General features: G+C 41.5%; 1 protein-coding gene across 1 annotated transcript in view; it reads left to right on the top strand.

The window, feature by feature from the left end:
- Window positions 1-20,382, top strand: part of EGFR (epidermal growth factor receptor) — a 171,792-nt gene extending 151,410 nt beyond the window's left edge. The window contains exons 20-28 of the mRNA XM_086743059.1: window positions 1,647-1,832; window positions 5,169-5,324; window positions 6,166-6,241; window positions 7,449-7,595; window positions 10,073-10,170; window positions 10,622-10,789; window positions 10,884-10,931; window positions 11,030-11,135; window positions 12,145-20,382. Coding sequence (XP_086599185.1) covers window positions 1,647-1,832; window positions 5,169-5,324; window positions 6,166-6,241; window positions 7,449-7,595; window positions 10,073-10,170; window positions 10,622-10,789; window positions 10,884-10,931; window positions 11,030-11,135; window positions 12,145-12,521 — 1,362 coding nt within the window. The 3' untranslated portion in view covers window positions 12,522-20,382. The remainder of the gene's footprint in view (window positions 1-1,646; window positions 1,833-5,168; window positions 5,325-6,165; window positions 6,242-7,448; window positions 7,596-10,072; window positions 10,171-10,621; window positions 10,790-10,883; window positions 10,932-11,029; window positions 11,136-12,144) is intronic.
- The last annotated feature ends 308 nt before the right edge of the window (window positions 20,383-20,690 follow it).

The raw sequence follows: 20,690 nt of genomic DNA, 5'->3' as shown, positions 1-20,690 counted from the left end.
GCTCCAAAACAAGGATACCAAGTGCAGAATTAGCACCTCAGAAGAAAACTGCATTACATCATGTTTTGCTTAGGCTGGCATGTCAAACAACAATACCAAGGCCAGAAAGTATTGCTTAAGAATTGGAGTTGCTTATTTCTTGAACATCATTACTTTAATAACTTTGTTTAATAATAGTTCTTACCAGCTACATAGCTATGTGACATCTGTGGAGAGCTTGTTAGATGATGAGTAAAGTGCTATGGTATTTCATTTCTTAAGCTCTTAGAAAGTGCAGATTTGCTCCTTTTCCTGCCACAATAGTGGCCTGACTATTGTTTTAGACTTTGGGGGGCTAAAGTTTAATTGCCATGGGATGATTAGTTAGTGTCACTCCAGATGCTGAGTTAATCTGCTGACCTAAAAACTCTCTGCATGGAAAAATTCCCATTTATTTCTCATTGCGGTGGTTTTCAGTCAAATGCCTTTTAAAATTTCTAGAAGTGAAATACTGTAAACCAGACACAAAGTTAATTTAAAAAAAAAAGAAAACAACAACTTCAGCTCTAATTTATTCCTCCTATTGGAATCCATTCTTTGAGCTGGCACTTGACGGTGGATGTCAGTAGAAATATAGATCTCAAATTTAAATCCATAAGTAGATTTGCATGCAAAACCCATGAAGTTGGGGGTTTTTACCTGATGGCCCTGTTAAAGGATGTATTCAGTGTGTCTAGAGCGTACTGCACCAGCTTTGAGGAGGCCTCTCCCTTCCTACAGAAGAGCAAAGGAAGAGGAGGTATCTTGGGTACCTTAGCTAGGTACCTAAAGCTACATAGGGTGACCTCAGGCTTGAAGGAAGAGTTTTTCACATATTTTTGAAACGCAAACCCAAAATTCCAGTTGACCAAAGGGTTTATTATGCTTAGGCTCCCTCATCATAAGTACCTTCCTGGTATCATTTGCATTGCTGTGTGGGTCTAAAGCATCTTTTCCAATTGGGCACAATATTTTCACTAGTGTTGCTTAAAGTGAGACGTGTTCAGATTTCCAAAGAGGTGAACTGATTATTAACCTGTTTAGTTTGACATGGACTGAAGAACAATATAGTCAAAGAAGCCTTGTCTCTTAAAAAGTCAAACTGTCAGTCCCATCCTAGGTGAAAACTTCTGACTTTCTTAGTACAAACCTTGATAGAAGGGCAGAAGTCTCAAAAATTCTGATTTCCAGTCAGTTTTGTGAAAAGATCTGTGGAGGAAAAAAAAGCCTTGTGACACATGTTCACAAGATGTGTTGCCTTTGCAATTGGGTGCTCAAAATGGTGAAATCCCATCAGCTTCCAGCTGATGTTCAATTTATTAATTCTTACCAGGTCTGTAAGTTTTGTCCCCTGAATTTTATGTCCAGTGTTTGCTTGGTGTACCAGTAGTGGCAGACTGGCTCTTCTGCATTGATGCTAGTGTGAAAACCCTGGACCTTCCACTGAGTGGAAGAAACTTGGTCCATAGAGTGGGAATTACAAGTAATTTGTATGTGAGATGAGGCACAGAGTTTGTATATAGTATTTTAGCAACCTCTGGAATGACCAACTCATTTTAAACTTCCTCCAAATATTTCTGTCGTGCCAAAAGGAGTGTTTCACCTTGCTGTTTCTCCTTTCTTCTCAGGAAGCTTACGTGATGGCTAGTGTTGACAATCCTCATGTGTGCCGCTTGTTGGGAATCTGCCTCACTTCTACTGTTCAGCTCATCACACAGCTGATGCCTTATGGCTGCCTCCTTGATTACATCCGAGAGCATAAGGACAACATTGGTTCCCAGTACCTTCTGAACTGGTGTGTGCAGATTGCAAAGGTAAGGGGACTGGCACACTGCCAGATCAGCTAAAACTCAGACTCTAACAGGGAGATCTGACAACACGTAATGTATTTATTTACTTACTTGTCTCTCTGTAAGTCTTTATATTTCATGACATGGTTCCTAGATACCTTATACGTGACAATAAGTAGTTACGTAAACAATTTACCATTTTTAAGCTGCTGTGCAAACCTTAACTATTCTTTAAAATACTCCTAGACAGCGTAATATTATCACCAAGGTATTCATGTCCGAACCAAACACCCTGTAATGAAACAACAATGTGATGCAACGAAGCTGCAGCAGGGAAGGGAGCAGAATTTGGCAATTGGCATACCAAAGTGCTGCTTCCATCAGTGGATTTCTTTTGGCTGTGCCATGGGGCAAACAGTGATGTTGTCCTTATGTGCCTTGGAGAATGACCCTGATTTTTCAGGCTGAAATCTCCGAGGCCTGGGGATCAAAATTGCTGATTAACAAATCCCAGCTCTGCTCTAGCGCAGGCTAGCAGTGACTGAAAGACATTCAGGCACCTCAGGGCTGTTCTGTAATTTATATGCACTGAGTTGGTGCCTGTAATCTAATTGCAATGGCCATAGTGTCAAATAAAAGACTCATTATCACACCTGGCACTGTTTGCCAAAGAGAAGAGCCTCAAAGTATACTGCAGCCTCTAGCCCTTAGCAGCAATATGCTGTGTTTGGAAGGTGGTTAGCTATTTGCAAGCATGGAAGAATGGAGCAAAACCAGCAAAAAAAAAATAGCTGCAGTTTGTTGGAGAGTTGTCATATGAGATGGCAGTATCCGCAAAGCCCGGCTGCTTTAATGCTGCTTATTTCGGGAATGCTGGTCTGCAAGCTAACCACACACACTTACAGCCTTATCGGTCTCTCGAGACCTTGTATACATCCCAGGCTCGCCCAGCCGTGGTTTGCTTTCAGGAAACATGCTGAGGACCTCAGAAATGTATTCACCAAAAGTATACAGAGCACATTTTTCATCTCAGTGTGTGTACTTTTTTACAGCGCGCTCCACAGCAAGTGAATTTTAATTTATGCGTGCACCTAAGATGTGAACTGCCTTTTTATGACTTTTCTCCTCTCTTGTTTAAAATAAATTACTGCTCTGTCCTGGTTTCAGTCCCTTTGGAGGATGAGCTGGAGGCCACATTTCCCTCCTCTTCCTCCATGTTAATTTTCAAGGTGGCAAAATCAATCGCCAAATTGATCCTTGGGGCATCGCTTGCCCAAAAGGTTGTCATTCACAATTGTTAGCTTCTGTTTGATTTTTTTCATGCCAGTTCAACATTCACCCGTAGCAACCTCTAGCCTCTCCAGTGATGCCTGACCTTCAGCATACTCCTTTGTGCTGCTCTGCACTGAAGTTCTCCTCAAAGTGCTCGTAAATCATATGTACAGCTTTTTCCCACCAATGTGTCTGGTGTTACTACCCTGATAAAGTCATGCCAGATTTTTGGACATTCTCTGACTCTTTAGAAATGTACTTTTGGAGTGGGGGGAAATTGAAACAAATATATTTGTGTCTGGTAACTAACCAGCAGGAGGGAAGTTCCCTGGGAAGCTTATTTTTCTTTCTGTTTTCACAGCTTTGAAATAAGTTTTCTTTGCATCTTTTACAAACATTATCTTTCACTGAGGTATGGAGTCAGTCCTGTCTTTCAGACAAGATGTTATGACACAGCATAGACACTCCATGTGCAGAAACACTGTGAAGTAACTCTTTGGACACATTGGTATCACACTTAATGATGAAAAATAGCTTAAACCCCAGACTTGCACACAATTAAAGATCTGCTGAACTTTCAAGACGAGCAGTTCAACCTCTTCAGTGTACAGTTATGCACATGCACGAGTCTTTTAGTCATCAGCGTCTTAAACAGCTTAGAGTGAAACTGATATTCTGCCTTTTAGCAGCTTTAATAAGTCTCTGCAGCAAGACACATTTAGCAGGAAAATTTTTGTCCTACGAGGGCTAGATTATGTAATTATTATTTTTCTTAAGATAGTCTGTTTTCTATCACCAGCTCAAGATTTTTTGTTTCAAGAACTCTGCTCGCTAAAGAGCTATTTATGTAATTAAATACGTGCTCGTAGTGGCATTGCGCCAGTATATTTGGGTGGTTTGTTTTGGCAACATTAGCAGCGCATGGGTGAAGTTCTTCTAAGGGACTTGGGTGGAGGATTCGATGGTGGTCCAGGTTAGCAGTGGGCTTAGGAAGAGGTGGAGGCTGGAAGGGAATTATTCCCTCCAGTGCTCTGTCATCACATCCATACGATCATTTTGGTGTTAACTTTGTAAGCTAGAAGTACTTTTTTATTAATTCTCTCTTCATAAAAGTAGAAGCACATAATCTGCTGCCAGCAGAAACCTATCGACTGGGAATAATTGTGGTTTTTAGAAAGGATCTTGCAGGAAACTTAGAAATCATGAACTTTTTGATTCCATACACCAAGAGATTGGAGTTGAGGGAAAGGGGAGTAATCTCTGTGGTCAGCAATACAGCTGTTAGATTCATACTTTAAAAGTCAAACCATCACAATTAGTCGTATTCTTCCTAGAGAGGCGGTTTTACCAAAAAAGCACGTATGCTATGGCGAACCCAGTCTAATCATGGGAGGCAGTGAAACTGGAAGAACTTGCCTTTTCAAAGAAGTCTTGAAAATAGAGACAACTCTGACCTCAGTCATAAAATGAATTTTTAAATTTTATTTCCTTTTCTCATCTTTGTGGTGGGATGCTTCATTGTTAGCAGGGAGAAGGCAGAGTACACAGTAATGACATGCAGAATCAGCAACTTTGATGAAGTTATTTTTGCTTGGACTCTTCTCCAAGTGTCTACATACTCTGTAGGGTTGGCCTGTGTGTGTATGGAAGGAGATAGTTAAATTCTGCACTGTTTTCTCCTGAAGTCACTGGAGTTGCAGAAATGCAGCTGAAAGAAGGGTTTGCCCCCTTATTTGCAAGTCCTATCCCAATTTTATATTTCTTGAACTAAATCCCAAAGGAACCTCATCCCTTGCTATACCTGCTATTGTCCCTTTTTTCTCCATGACTCTACTGGCACATGGGCCCACAAAAATGTTCCTGGAAGGTAATAGTTACTTCTTCCTGTAAGTGTGCAGCACATGTCCTTACCCTGCAATAAGCATCACGTAAATCAAAACAACCAGCCTTTTCCTGAAGAAGGGATAGATTTCCACGTGTTTATGGTGGTGTGCATACAGTTACCACAGAGCAGCTGAAGTTTGGTAGCTCGCTTGCACGTCCAAGCCCAAAGCATGTAATGCCTAACCATGGTTTTTCGTTTTGCAGGGAATGAACTATTTGGAGGAGCGTCGCCTGGTGCACCGTGACCTTGCTGCCAGGAACGTCCTCGTTAAGACTCCTCAACACGTGAAAATCACGGACTTTGGTCTGGCAAAGCTGCTCGGTGCCGATGAGAAGGAGTATCATGCTGAGGGAGGCAAGGTAAAGCACATTGGAGAATGAACTGCTGCGCGTTTGTCGGTGTTTGTGCTTGCGCATGAGCCTTAAACTCAGGGAAAGAAGGAGAGTGGGTTTTTCAAAGTGCTCAGCTGCCTTTGAAGCCTGTGGGAGTCCTCTGAAATCAGCCGAAGCAGCGTCAGGCCAGTGCGACTGCAGTGGGAGCAGAGGTAGCAGAGCAGTGAATGCTTTTGAAATTCCCACCCAGAATGTCTGGGAAAAAGCAAGATTATTAGAAAAAAACATTAAAAAAAAAAAAGCACGACTGAATTAATCAGTGTAGCCAACACCAATAACACTGTGCAGTTTATGAAGAGGAAGGGAATGCTGTATATTTATAGCAGAAGAAAGACCTGTCAGACTTGGTTCAACACGCCTTCGTGTTGTACTACGTGCTGATGGAGGGAATGTGTCCTGCTGAGAAATTAAAGAGAAGCTGCTTGCAAATATTGTGGAGATCATAAATGGAAACCATATGAGCACAGATCAGTCTTGGTCATACAGCCTGAGATTGGATTTGCCTCCTGTTATGGTAGGAGGTTAAGAATATCATAATTTGACAGTTAAAATAGTGTAAAGTGAACTTGTTAGAAATATTTCTATAATGCTCAACATTTCATACATTCCCAAGTTCCACATCATAAATGAAAATAATAATAAGGGTCTCAGAAATCACCTGCTTTACCACTCAGATAGTTGTGGTGTTTGTTGGTTGCATTTTTTTTTTCTTCTGCAACCAAACTATTGGTTTAAACACCACCTGGTGGTAAACATAGCTGATAAATTTTGAGTCAGCTTCTTACGGCTTATTTGTTAATTTTCCTAGGTTCCTATTAAATGGATGGCCTTGGAGTCAATTTTACACCGGATTTACACTCATCAAAGTGATGTCTGGAGTTATGGTGAGTCTAAACCCAGTTCTAATTACTGCAAATCATTGGAAAATTGCAGGATTTGCTAGTGACTCTACACAGACCTTTCTCCTTCCTATTTTGAGAAGACTGAGAAATTAAACATAAACAATGGTCCAAATCACCTATTCAACAAAGTAAAATTCCCATGAAATTGCATGCTAGTGAGGTGTAAGCTGTTTTGCAGAATATGCTTTCAGATTATGAGCCCTACCCTGAAAGGGGCTGCAGGTGGGAGACTCTGCTCCACTTTCTGAAGTTCTGCTGATGCTTTTCTTCAGCAACTTCATATGAAATATAACTAGGCTGACAACAAAGCCACATAACTAGAGGAAGGACTTAAAACCATCAGTGATGCTGTCAGTCAGTGTCAATCAGTGTAACCTTGCTGTGGCCTAAAATGTTTGTGCTGTTCCAGTACTGCGATGACAACACTGAAAGGAAAGCAAAGTGATAACCTCCTTAGAGAATTCATTTTATAGTATAGTTAATAAGCCAGCTTCAAAGAAAGAGAAGCAGAAGGGAAACTTTTCAAAGCAACTTATTAAAAAATTTCCACTCTATGGGCTCTTACGTTCCTGGAAAATATTTAATGCAGATGGTCGAATCCTGTGTCCTTTTAGAAAAAGTACAGCCTCTGGTCCTCTTAATCCATTTATATATCTTGGCATCCAACATCTTGTTTTGTATCCTAAGCTACCAAACAATCAGAACAGCTACATCACAAGAGTACATGGTATGTCAGCAAACGACACTGAGGCAGCTGGTTTACACATCTTTCAAAAACTGCTCTTGCTCGTCTCCAAAGAGATTGTTTTCAAACAAAAAGATAACTTCCATTTTTAAAACCACTTGCTGGGTTGGAGTGAGGAGGCGGTAACCTGCATCTTCTTTCTCTGGGGCTGGGAAGTTTGTGGGATGTTCAACACTGAGATACTAGCTGAGATTAAAATTAAAAAAAAAAAACAAACAAAAAATAGTAAAATCCAAAACCTTAAAGGAAAGCATGATTATTTCAACCTGTTTTATTAATTTGTCTCTCTTTAAAATCATGGCAGAAAATGCTTTTCCTGGGTGGGGCTCTGGCAATGCAGTGCCTCCAGGAAAGCCCTCTCGGTTTGCCACCTCTCTGTGCCCATGCCAAGCACTCTGCCTCCTGAAAAAGCCTCTCTCACGATCTTCTCTTCCCACCCTGCAGGTGTGACAGTTTGGGAACTGATGACATTTGGGTCCAAGCCGTACGATGGGATCCCCGCCAGTGAAATCTCCTCTGTCTTGGAGAAGGGCGAGCGTTTGCCCCAGCCCCCCATCTGTACCATCGACGTGTACATGATCATGGTCAAATGTGAGTTCCTATTTGGTGTTGTGGGTGCTCACCTAAGTTGAATAAGTAGCACAATTGCCTTCATTATGTCGCATTTGTATATGCTGTGTTCTTGGTGATTACATGGAAATAGGGTTATCTGAGAAGAGTGGTGACACCAAAGTGTGTTCCTGCACCTTAAGCTCTAACTAGGGTCATGGGATATGGTTTCATTAGTCGTTTATTCAACCAAGTAATATTTTTTTTCACCATTCACACCACTGGCTGATATTGTTAATTATTTTAAATTGATATTGTTGGGCAGTATAAATTAGCATAAGATCACCCACTTTACCTGATGCTTTGGTTTTGTATGTCTAGAAAATGAAATTAACACTGCCTTCTCTTCCAAACTCCCCCTTAGTTCAGTAATATGCCTCCCTCCACAACCACACACATGAATTATGTGCTCCTTTTACTAATGTAGTGCTGGGAGCACAAGCACCATCACAATAGTAGATGCACATGAGTACCTGGAGTTCCTCATCTGTTTTCTTCCTCATTTTTGGATGGCCTCTTTTCAGCAGACAGCTGCAGCAAAGTAGCACAAGACCTGAGAGTCTCTGAAGCACTTTCCAGCCATTTTTAGGGCACGTCAAATGGCTTCTGAACCCCAGCCCCCTTTTCCATCTGTATCAGAAGCTAAAATGTCAGATTATTACCTAGCTTCCTGTGCAACTTTAGGCTATGACTGACGCATCCCTGCTCGCTACTGTGAGGATGCTGGTAAGCAGCCCACTAGATGGCATTTAAGACCTTCTCACTGTAGCAAAATGTACCTGTTCCTGAAATAGGAGCCACGCTACCATGAACACCCCGTAGTGCAGCACTTTTGGGGAATCGTGGAGTGCTCACATGTTGCTCTGTTGGGACAGGCATCGTGTAGGGTGAGCCTGATCTTGTGTTCAGCAGGGCAAGTGGAAACTGGATCCAGATGTGTGCACTTAGCCTCGGAGGTGCCCAGACCCAAGAGCAGTGTCCTAGAAACTCCTCCTCAGACATGCTGAACCGTACTGACACCTCAGCCTTTCCTCAGGGACAGTCTAGTGGTAGAAAGGAGGCATTTTTCCAGGCACCTAATCAGGTACCACCAGTGAAGTGTCTCCATCCCCTCTCATACCATTACACTGAATTTAAACGCAAGAGCATGAGGATCTAGGGTCTGAGCCTTCCTTCTGCAACAGGACTTAGTTGCACATCTTCCACTACTCTGATCACCCTGTGTTTGCAGGCTATGGTGCAGACCCTATTGAAGCTGTGCCATTTTGTCTAAAGGAATGCAGGATTTCCAGTCATCTCTTTTATAAGCAGACAGTATAAACTGAAATGTTCAAAGTTATTGCACAACAGTTACTTTTTTTTTTAAGAAACAGTACTTAAACAAATGCAACTCTGAGATAAATTCAGAAATAGTAGATGCTACTTTGGCAATAGCAACAAACTTCAAAATGCTCCAGTCTCTCTAAAAGCAAGAATTATTTTTTTTAATTGGGAACAACTGCATTGGAAGAATTTAGCAGGGGATCATATTTCTAGCATGGCAGGAAGTTACATGGCAAAGCATTGAGATTTTGTCTAATGCAGATTTCAGATGGCGTATTATCACTTCATTACTCCATTACTAAGGATAGGCTGTTTCTTATGAGTTCCTCCAGACACATTAAGCTTGACTTTTATTATTTTTAATTTTAAACACAAGTCTCTACATCAGCTCATCTGTTCCTTGATAACAGAAAGTGTGAGTTTCCTAAGTAGTCTCACGTGTTAAACCACTAGTATCTATATTCAAAATTTCGTCTAGCATTGATCCATATTATGCTGTAGGAGTTGTTTCTGTTGAAGTCCGTTTACTAATTAAATACAGCTTAGATACAGTTAATCTTTCAAAATGTCCCCAGCGAGGATGCTTTGAACTTTAGAAGACATCTGGTACAAAGGGTAAAAAGAAAACAAGTGTAGCTTCTGCTTTAGTCTTCCCAGGATTTCACGAAGCAGTGCAGTGAGGACTAAACGGTCAAATCTGCAGATACCCACTGAAGTTAGTTTTATTCCCCATCTTCCAAGAACTTCTTCAGAGCAGCCTAATTTGGATCGATCCAGGCTGGCTATCCATTTGCTATCCTCAGGACCAGTGCCTTATTGTCACTCCAGTGGGACCTGCCTGCCCGCGCAGAGATAGGCCAGTAGGAGAGGAGACAGGCTCAGCCTGGAGATTTTCCAGCCTCAGGGTTTTATTACCTCCTTCATTCTTCCCAAAACTGCTAAGATATGCACTTTAAATACTGAAGTTCACACTAGTGGCTGGTGAATGAACTTTTTATGGCGGTCCCTTATGGGTAAATCCTTTCTTTGTTCCACGCGTGGCACTGTTCTTTTTGCTGTTACAGTTTATTTTAAGCTCTGTGTCTGACCACCAAAACAACTTTATTTGTGTGTTGTTTTTCCTGTCATCTCTCCAGGCTGGATGATCGATGCAGACAGCCGTCCCAAGTTTCGTGAACTGATAGCAGAGTTCTCAAAAATGGCCCGTGACCCTCCACGCTATCTTGTTATACAGGTATTAAACCCAATCATAGGAAGATGTCTGATGGGTGTTTAATATGAGACCTAAAATGATTAGTGATGCATATGAAAACATATAATATGGATAATTTAACACCAGATTTATCATTGCTTGCCAAGTCTTATCACATTTAGCTAGAACCACAAACAGAATTTCAAGACCAGTCACTATTTTCTTAGTACTGGTCCCAGTCTAGGACCAGTAACAGTCCATACTGCAGTCCTGAGAGGAAAACAGGGTTTGATCCTCTTTAAAATGCAGATATTGTACAGCAGCGTAGACAGAGATTGCAGGTCCAAATTCCCCTAAACTCTAGGTAAATTTGGTTAAACATACAGATCAAGATTTTACATCTTGGACCTCTTGCTAAATTAGAGGTCGGTCAGAGGAGATGAGAGCTTGAAGGGAGTTTGCGAGTCCTCTCTCATGCTGATTTGTCTCACAGGGAGATGATAGGATGCACCTGCCCAGCCCTACGGACTCCAAGTTTTATCGTACCCTGATGGAGGAGGAGGACATGGAAGATATAGTGGATGCCGATGAGTATCTCGTGCCACATCAGGGCTTTTTCAACAGCCCTTCAACATCCCGCACTCCTCTCTTGAGTTCATTGGTATGAAACTTTTCCTCTCTGGATACATGACAAGCAATTGTAAGAGTGAACTGCTTCTCATAATGCTTGTATTTTCTTTCTTTCTCTTTTTAAGAGTGCTACTAGCAACAACTCTGCTACAACCTGCATTGACAGGAACGGGGTAAGTGGGATGACCTTTAGAAGGAGCAACTTCTCCTATGTAGATTAACTTGTACAAAACAGTCCCTTTAATAGTAATTTTCTTTACTTCCAACCTAGCAGGGACATCCTGTGAGAGAAGACAGCTTCATTCAGAGGTATAGCTCAGACCCAACAAGTGCTTTCTTGGAGGACAGCATAGACGATGGCTTCCTGCCAGCCCCAGGTGAGTACCTCTCCCGTGTTTCCATCCCACGGCCATTCATTCACAAGTCATTTGGTTGTGAATATAACAGTTGTCCTTCCTTTTCAGTAGAAAGGAAGCAATCCAAATGCTTCCTACCGTTCTTGCTCAGTAAATTGGAGTGGAAACACGTGCACATATCCCTTTCCTAGACCTTTTCTCGCTGCTTCTGGCCACCTCTCATTTTGGTTCCTTCACGAGCCAGGTTCCTCATGTTTGCCATGTGTGCCATCCGGCTGGGGAGCTTGCATGCATGTTTGTATGTTTAAAGCTTTCTACCACCCCTGCACTTGGGAAAATATTCTCTAAAAACAGGTTTCGTCCCTAAAACCATTGCAGCCATATAAACAGCTTTCTGGCACTTTCACTGCTTTCAGATGTTGATACACAGAAGGCAGCTCACGGTTTCACATGGACTTACAGCGCAGGCAGTCAGAGAGTGAGCCAGCGAGCACTGAGGGAGCTGGTGTTGGGTTATGCAGTCATGATGCTTGTGTCCTTAAAAAAATCTAACCAACCCTTCCAAGAATATGCTACAGCTAAAAACGGTGAAAGAACCTGCAAGGGATGGCATTGAAGTGAAATGTGGAATCTCTGTTACTGACAGTCCTGTATTTTCTGAGCATTTTCCTCATCTCTAAATGTTTTTCTAGGGAAATAGCTTCTGGCAGCAAAGTTCCCTGAATGCAATTTCAGAACAGCCACCCACACGTCACTAAAATCAGCAGCAGCTATTTTGCTCTCTCATGGTCGAAACCGTGTCTCTGCTGCTTTGCAGGCTAAATTCCTGAAGGTGAACTTCAGGGCAGTGTGTTTGGTGCCATGGCACGGCAATTCCATGAGCCTTTGGCTCTCTTCCGTGTCAGAAAGTTCAGTGAGATGCTGTGTGTGAAGAGCAAGTGGAAGCTGGATTGAAACTACACCTTGAGTGATGCAAATGGCTGCATTAGTTATAAGTCTTCATTTTCATTCCTTCTTATTTTTATTCCAGAGTATGTAAACCAGTTGGTGCCCAAGAAAGCATCTGCCTCAGCAGTCCAGAATCCAATCTACAACAACTTCTCTACCACAGCAAACTCAAAGATCCCCACAGACTCCAGCTACCAGAATTCACACAGCACAGCTGTGGACAACCCCGAGTATCTCAACACCAACCAGTCTCCACTGACCAAGACAGTCTTCGAGAGCTCTCCTTACTGGATCCAGGCAGGCAACCACCAGATAAATCTGGACAATCCTGACTACCAGCAGGACTTCTTACCAAAGGAAACAAAACCTAATGGTGTCTTGAAAGTTCCTGCAGCAGAGAACCCAGAGTACTTGAGAGTGGCAGCACCAAAAAGTGAATACATTGAAGCCTCAGCATGACCATAGAGAATTTCTTCTTGCAGCAAGGCAAGCCAGACTCTCAGTGAACCACCTGGCTGCTGCAAGAACAGACTCTTGCTCAGAGCGAGCGGCGACTGCAATGCATCAAAAAGCACACCTTTCCTTTTCAGCATGGGTGCTGAAACTGTGAAGACTATCTGATGGTAGTTTGGGTCTTTTCTTTTCCATTTCCATGTAATAACTGAGGCCCATACGCTGCACTCACATGCATATTGGGATGGAGTGGGATCTTCCTGGACAGAAGTACGGATGCATTCCTTTCATTTTCAAATGGTAGCATGGTAAGAAGCCACTCTGGGATGAACTTCAGAACTGTGCACATTGTACAGTCAAATTCCTTTCTACAGTCTGTATTTTTATAAATGCTCCTAACAGAATTTTCAGATCTTTTACAACATCAGATGCTTGTAATGCTGGTCTGCTACGCGGTGCTCAGATCACCAGCAGGAAAAAAAAATAATGTTACTAAATAGTTTTTCAAAACTCCTGGAACAGAAACAGTTATTCCAAACCACTGGATTTTTACAAATTGTCTCCATATACTGCTTCTTGGCACGAAGAAGAGAAGTGCATCTGGGGGACGTATGGGAGTTTCTGCCCAGGGCAGCACAGAGTGGATTGCTCCAGGAAAAACTAGCACAAGGAGCAAAATGGCACGACACATCACCTAATGAGCACTACTGCTAAAAACTGACAGGAGGAACTCACCTCAAAGTCATCTGTACATGGTTATAAAGTGCTTGCTAGCCTGCTTTCTGATGGTCAAACCCAAGACTTTTTTTTTCTGATCCCTTATGCAGCTGTTGAGTTGTCAAAATGCCTTTCTTCTTTAACAAAACTGTTAAAGATGTTGCCGTAACTGAAAAATGAAGTGCCAAATAATGTTTAACAGACTTTAATTAAATGTCAAGGAAATGCAAATGGTGGTAAATTGGAGCATTTACGCGACAGACTGAAAGACCTATACTAAATTAAACTTGACTAGGGCAAGAAGCACAAGTAGCTCTAGCCAAGCAGTTTTATTTCCCTTCTTAAAGGGGCTCAGAGCAGAAATCATTTTCTGTTATACATTTGGCAAAGAAAAGGGGTATAACAGTGTTACACTTTACTCACTTCAAGGCAGAATACTGCCAACTGCTGTACCAGGCTAGGGCAGAGCCTGGGGCTGGTTGCCTGTCCCTTTGGGGTTACATATCCTGGCAAAGCAGGAGGGGCAGTGAGAATGAAAGGAAGAATATGGAGCGATGGAAAATGATATCTTCCTCTTCTGAAACACAGGGCTGCCTACTGCTTCTTTAAAATACCCAGCATCACCTTCTGTTACCAGTGTGGAATAGGCAGACTAGGCAAGGCTAGGATTTTAGCTTCATAGTATAAATCAATTGCAGCAGCAAAAGAAGCTACACTTTCCAGGGGCTCATGATACAGAACTTCACATTCTTCCATCATTGACATTTCTTATGAATATAGGAGGAGTAAAATGCCTGAAGTGTGAATTTAGTCAGTAATTTAGACACATCCCACCAGCAGCCTGGCAATGCTATTTTAATCAAACCAGTTTAATCAAACTAGATCAGAAAGCAAATGCACATTTGGTGGATTTGGTACAAAGGTCCCTAACTAGTTGAATGTTGGGAGCTTGCTGGAGGTAGCATAGGCAGCTGAGTTGCAGAAGATATGCAGTCTATATATACTATATATACTAAGTAGCAAGAAATAGTCAAATTTAGGCTGCCGCTGTGTTTTGAATATGTCAGTATGTGTTTCAGTTTAAGTATTGCATCTGGGGTCCAGAATCACGCAGCGAATCCTCAAAACATTGTTTTTACAGATTTATTGAGGAGCAAAGGAGAAGAATGGTCACGTGAAATGACCCCTTTTATAATGTAAAATGCATTAGCAGCTTGTGTGTGTGCAGTAGTTCAGGGGACATGCTGCGGTCTAGGGTAGAGCAGTACATTGGGTCAAAATCCAAAGATTGTCCTGTTTGGTACGTCTGTGTCACCATAACCAAGTCCCAGACACAGCAGTATGGAGGATGCAATGTTTGACTTTGATTATTACTGGCTTGTATTTAAAATGCTAACCAAAATTCAGTTCCCACGTCCAATTAGTGGCAGACTTCTTCCATTCCTGAGAGCAGATTTGTTGTGTTGCTCTCACAAGTGTGCAACATGTACGCACAGGCAGTGCTGCTTTCCTCCACCCACCACCCCAGGAGGAATGCACATAAAACCAAAAAAAAGATCTTAACAGAAATCACAGATAATTTTCAATTTGCTAAATCCGTTATGTCTCCAAGCAGAACACTAGAAAATCACATAGTGCACGTTTTCCTGCAGAATCTTTCCAACACTATTGCACAAAATAATTTATTGATGTTTTGTTTTAATCTGTTAGCTAAAACAAGCCACGAAGAAGTAGCAGTATCTATCACCAGCATTATGTAGCATGAAAAATATTTAATATGCTTGCCCATATGTTGTGGTTTAACCCCAGCTGGCAACCAAGCACCACACAGCCACTCACTCACCACCCCCCTACTCAGGGGAATGGGGAAGAGAATCGGAAAGAAAGGGAAACTCATGGGTTGAGATAAAGACAGTTTACTAGGATAGCAAAGGAAGATATAATACTATATATCTTATTATAATAACAATAATAATAGATTATACAAAATGCATGATACACAATTTCTCACCACCTGATGACCTGACAACTGATACAGCCCGTCCCAAGCAGCAGTCACAGAACGGAACTGAGAGCAATTTCAGAATGATGCTGAGTAGCAAGAGAGAGAGCAAGCGAGCTGCCCACTAGCAGATCCCACTTATATACTTGAGCATGATGTCTATGGCATGGAATACTTCCTTTGGCCAGCTTGGGTCAACTGTGTTGGCTATACCTCTCCCAGCTTCTGGCACCTGCACATTAGCAAAACATGGGAAGCTGAAAAAGTCCTTATCTCTTAGCAACAACTCATAACATCAGTGTATTATCAACATTCTTCACATACCAAATCCCATACTAAATCCAAAACACGGTAGCTACTGAGAAGAAGACTAGCTCCGTCTCAACCAAAACCAGGACACCATAACAATTTAGGAGGGATTCAGTAGCAACTCATTGCTAGAAACAGGGAGATTCATCTAAAAATCAAGTGATGCAAGTTTGAAAGAGCACCACTTTTTTAATGTCTTGATTTTGATGAGAAACGTAGGAAAGAGGATGTAGGGTCACAAAGTCTCTATACAAATGTCCAGATACCATATTGGTGTGATCAGTTGTAATGGAAAGTTGTTCCAGTAAATAGGCATCCTGTAAGCCATGATTTGTAAATCGGCGGCTCAGTAATGATTCAAAAGCCAGCAAAAAATAAAACCTGGGCAGCATGCTGTAGTCTGTAGGCAGTGCCTGCAGGAGCAGATATGGCAGCAGTGGGAGTAGATGGGACCACACAGCTGCGTGGCTGTTGCTGTAGGCACGGGTGCTACGTGGAGTGATGCTCATAAAGTAACAGACATTAGCAATGTACCAAATTATTTCCACTGAGATGAAAAAAAAATAAAAAATCAATAAGCAGCTGAAACGATCTATTTTTCCCAGGGCAACTCACTGACGATGTAAGCGCAAGGAGCCCTGTGCAGATCATAGGTGCTCATAAGGGCAAACACCTTATGCTTACGCAGCATTTCATGGGACCTTGCTGATGCAGCGTTGCATGGAGTTTAGGCTACTGAATGGGACATAAAAGTTGTATTTTTAGAAATACTAGAAAAAATAAATACACTGCATCTTGAGAGTTTACATAAATCAACATCTAGAAAGAACTTGAAAGTTCTGCCATTGTCTCTCAGGAGGTATGGGGAGAAAATGCTGATTTTTAAAACAGAACTGAGTAGGGAAATGTAGCAGGCCACAGCCACTTTTAAAAGCTAACAGAGTCTTAACAATCTAGAAAATAAAAATTTTCCTTTTTACTATATTTCTTATGGAAGGCAAAATAAAACCACTCATAAGTTAGTGCTTAGCATCTCTTAATCATAAAGCAGCAGTTAATATGGAACTGCTTTCACAATAATAATTTAAGACTTTGCAATAAGTGGTAAGTATATGGAAATGTAAGTCAAGAGTTTTCATCTTACTCTGATGTTTTCCAGTGATCTGTGTACAGTGTCAGCATACTTGACTTTATTTGGGCTTTGGGTTTTTTCTTCTGCTGCAAAGGGAAATTTCCTTCATGTTTCAATTGGTCTTGTCAGGCAAATTAATCCAAGAGGCCAGAGGCTTCCTTTCATTTCTAGCTGGCAGGCAACAATGCAGTGCGTTTTGGTGGTTTCTGGAGTGCCTCAGGATGACGCCCTGTCCCACCAGCGTCACCATCAGATGGCCACATGAAGCCCCAGCATTAGAAAGAACAATCCTGTGGTTTATTTGAAAGGAAGGGGCTTGTGTACGGAGAGTAGTGCCAGGGAAGGGGCACAACCAGACAATCCATACCTGAGACAGCTGCCACGTTTGCCTAGGGACATCATGGAGCCCTTGACTGTTCCTGCAGGTACAGGTGGGAATAGACACACGGCTCCTGTCCCTGCTACTCGCTTGAAGCGAAGCCCTCTGCAGAAATTACTTGTTCGAAGACCAATGTACTACAGGGTGAATCTCTTCACTGGAAGATGCAGCTAGGGCAACAGGACCCTAAATAGTTTAAGGTGCATCACAAGGTGCCTGCGGTGTCCTCAGTCTGTCTGAGGGTGCTCCAGGGTGCCAAGGAGAAACTTTGCATTTCCAGACATGCACTCATTTTTCAGATTCAGAGTTCAACGTTATCTTTTAGTACGACTGCTGCTCAGTTATGGTACTCTGGCTTTTGTTTCTCCCTGCATTTCTCTGTGAGAAAACATCTGAATCAGGACAAAATATGAAAATGTACCTGTGTCATCCTCCCTGATGGAAACCGTATACTTATGAAATGTCAAACTCTGTGTGTAACACTTGGCAAGAATGCTTTGTAATGTTTTATCACCACTGGTTCAAATTTTTATATTGGGATCCCATTTTCTAGCTTTCTTTTTATAAGTGTTCTCTCTTTGTTCTGACATAAAACTTTTAAGGAGCCTTTTTAAAATAATTTTTAAAATAATAGAAAAAAAAGTTTATACAAAAGAAAAACACGACACCTTCAAGTAGCTTGTCAAATGGGCTGCATTAGGACCAAAGATGTAATGTCTTGTTTTCTTGCTTTAAAGGAATAGGGTATTGATCACCACTTCCACAGCCTCTCTTTACAGGGAAAAGCTACAGAGCTCCACTCTTCACTGGGGCTGGGCCAGACCTCCACAGAGCCAGGAGGGCTTGACAGGAGGGTGAGGCCTGTCCATAGAAAACCAAACCAAATATGAGAACCAGGTATCACTTCAGGGCCAGACCTACAACCTCTACTTAATTTTCATTCATTTTCTAGTCAACGCAATAGCTAAACAGGGACACAGTCAAGAAAAAAAGGAACAAATACATTATATTTTGGCTCAGTATCAGGAAAAAAGTACAACGATATGAAGATGAGACATGATGAGATAACTGCTTTTTATGTGAGGAAGTGCGTAGGCAAACAGTGAGACTTTAAACCAATAAAACTTTTAGTTATGTATTATTTCAATTATGTGGAGGAGTTGAAATCACAGCGCTTCCATGATCGGGTTTACTTTCCATCACATGTCCTCCTTCTGTTTGACATTGTGTGTTTTGGCCAATCACCTGTATTACCATGGCTACGTGGACTGAGAATTGCAAGTCAGTCAGAGGGTACCACATGCAACCCCTCCTTCTTACGCACAGAAGAGAAAAGTGCAGCAATAAAAGGCTGTGTACCACAGCAGTGAAGCAAGCCCTCAGTAGCAGCTGAACAAAGGGTTTCTTGAGAAAAAAAAAGTGATAACTGGAGACCTAGCTGGCAAAAGACAAGCTACTTCTTGCAGTAGTGAAGTCAGCAGGCAAAATGGCTCTGACCAAGATTCTGGGCTGGTGCTCCACCAACTTTTACACTTGTCTTCTTACATGGTGTAGATGGGGTTGTCTGGATGGACGACAGCACGGGCTTTGTGGTCTCTCTGTACCTCTGTCCTTGAAATATTGGATTTTTCTGATTAATAACGTGAAGATCAGAAATCAAACCCACAGCTAACAACTGGACTGGTTGGAGGTTTTGTTCCTATGTAGCTGATACAGTCTGGAATTTATCCAGACCCTTCTCCTTACCTCTCACAAGCCAGCTGAATAGTGTGCATTTGCAACTGCCATCATCCTCATATTTTACAAAAGGGAATAAGTGAAGTAATTGTCTACAATGGTAGGAGGCTTGGTTTAAACACCTAGCTTGGGTTTTTAATCCTCCATTCCTAATATCGTTCTCCTTGAAATTAATGGGATGTTTGATTTAATTACACTGAGAGTATAAAACAAGGCTAACGTTGAGTGATTTTTGAAAATCCCTCGCAATAATCAGAGATCCTATGGATCCATTGCCCGTTTTAGGCTGCTCTGTGTGGACACAATCAACTGAGTATAAGGTATTAATGTCTTGGTTTTAATAAACTGTCAAGCAGTATATCCATAGATACAGACGGTACTCTCACAGCATTGTAAAGTTACTCAACTATGAAAGCACTATTTGTACAATAAGAAACTCTTGACTTTTGTATGGTTTAATGGTTTATACTGTTGATCAAAGATTGTTTGTATATTGAGCGATAAAAATGAGGTGTATATTATTCTTTTTAATTGTTTTTAATTTTTTGAGAACTTTTATTGTAATATACTGTTGTATTTGGGGGGAAGAAAAATCAGTGGCTAGTTTGTAGCCAGAGGAGAACTCACATTAAGGGTTTGTGATCGATGGACTTAGATTTTTTTTTTTTTTGTGAAAGTTGCCACCTTGGGGATTTATCCAGAGCTTAGTGAAGCTAATAACAGGACTGTTTCCTCTCTCCAAGACTCTTTGGCTCTCTGCATGCACAGTGCTGGATTTTCATAATATGAGCAATAATATAGCTAACACTTGTGACCATTGGAAGTGCAATATGAAAGCCCAGGTGCTGCTTATCAGGGCACTAGTAAAAGCTGCTCTTTCAAATTGCATGGCAGGTTCTCACTTCACCTTTATGACCATAGCAGAAGCAGAGTCAAAGCAATCCCTCAAAAGCTCATCCACGTGACAAGAGGTATATGAAGCCATCCTGCTGGCTGTTTCCGCATTGCATAGTTGTGAATTATGCAACAGCAATGCAGGACACTCTTGTAAGGAAAAGCAAAATAAAGTCTCAACCAGAGTCACATTGGTGACTTAAATGTACTACACTAGCAAGAAAGACAAATTCAGTTAGCAATGAATGTCAGTCAAATGAAGCCCCAGGGTCCTCTGAGTATTGGTGTTCAATGATCCAACTGGTGGAACATGTAGCAGACAAAGACTAAAGGAATTACAGAGTCCTCAACATTACAGAGCAAAATACATTGGGTTGACAACACAGCAAAGAAGAGAGGAGCTGGAACTGACTGTACGCATTCAGCCTGGATAAGTCCCCAGATCACGATTAGTAAATTAAATATTTTTTGTCTTTACAGATGAACTTTGTACACAGAAAATAAAGCCACTATAGCACCTTCCGCATTTTCATCTTTCCATCCAGTCCCTTCCAATACGTAGGCTGCACGTTTTACCAGCTCAACCTATTTTATGCAGAAATGACGTAGTCTTAATCTTCATATTACTGGTTCTCAGAAATGTCCAATGCGTATTAATGCATGATATTTTTATTTTAATAAAAGTAATTAAATAAACCTTTGCTCTTCTGACACATCATTTTCCCCCTCCTCTTTAGTGATCAGCTGGCTTGGGAAGATATATAAGTTAGTATTGATATTATGAAGAATAATAATTAGCATTAATATCAAGAAGGAAATTGAAATGTGTATTGTACGTCCATACACCTCCTCTGTGAAGACCAGAAAACAACTTAGAGACTGAAAAATCTTTATCAGACAGCAAATTGCTGTTCTCCTTATTTCATAGATAGGATAACAGAGGCAGAATAATGCCTCTGTACTTACCCCAGAGAGATGGGGACACTGATGGGGCTAAATCCCACT

Source organism: Chlamydotis macqueenii, chromosome 2, assembly GCF_036417535.1.
Source record: "Chlamydotis macqueenii isolate bChlMac1 chromosome 2, bChlMac1.mat, whole genome shotgun sequence".
Lineage (NCBI taxonomy): Eukaryota > Metazoa > Chordata > Aves > Otidiformes > Otididae > Chlamydotis > Chlamydotis macqueenii.
Note: the sequence above shows the minus strand (reverse complement) of the source record. Positions and strands in the feature narration are given on the sequence as shown.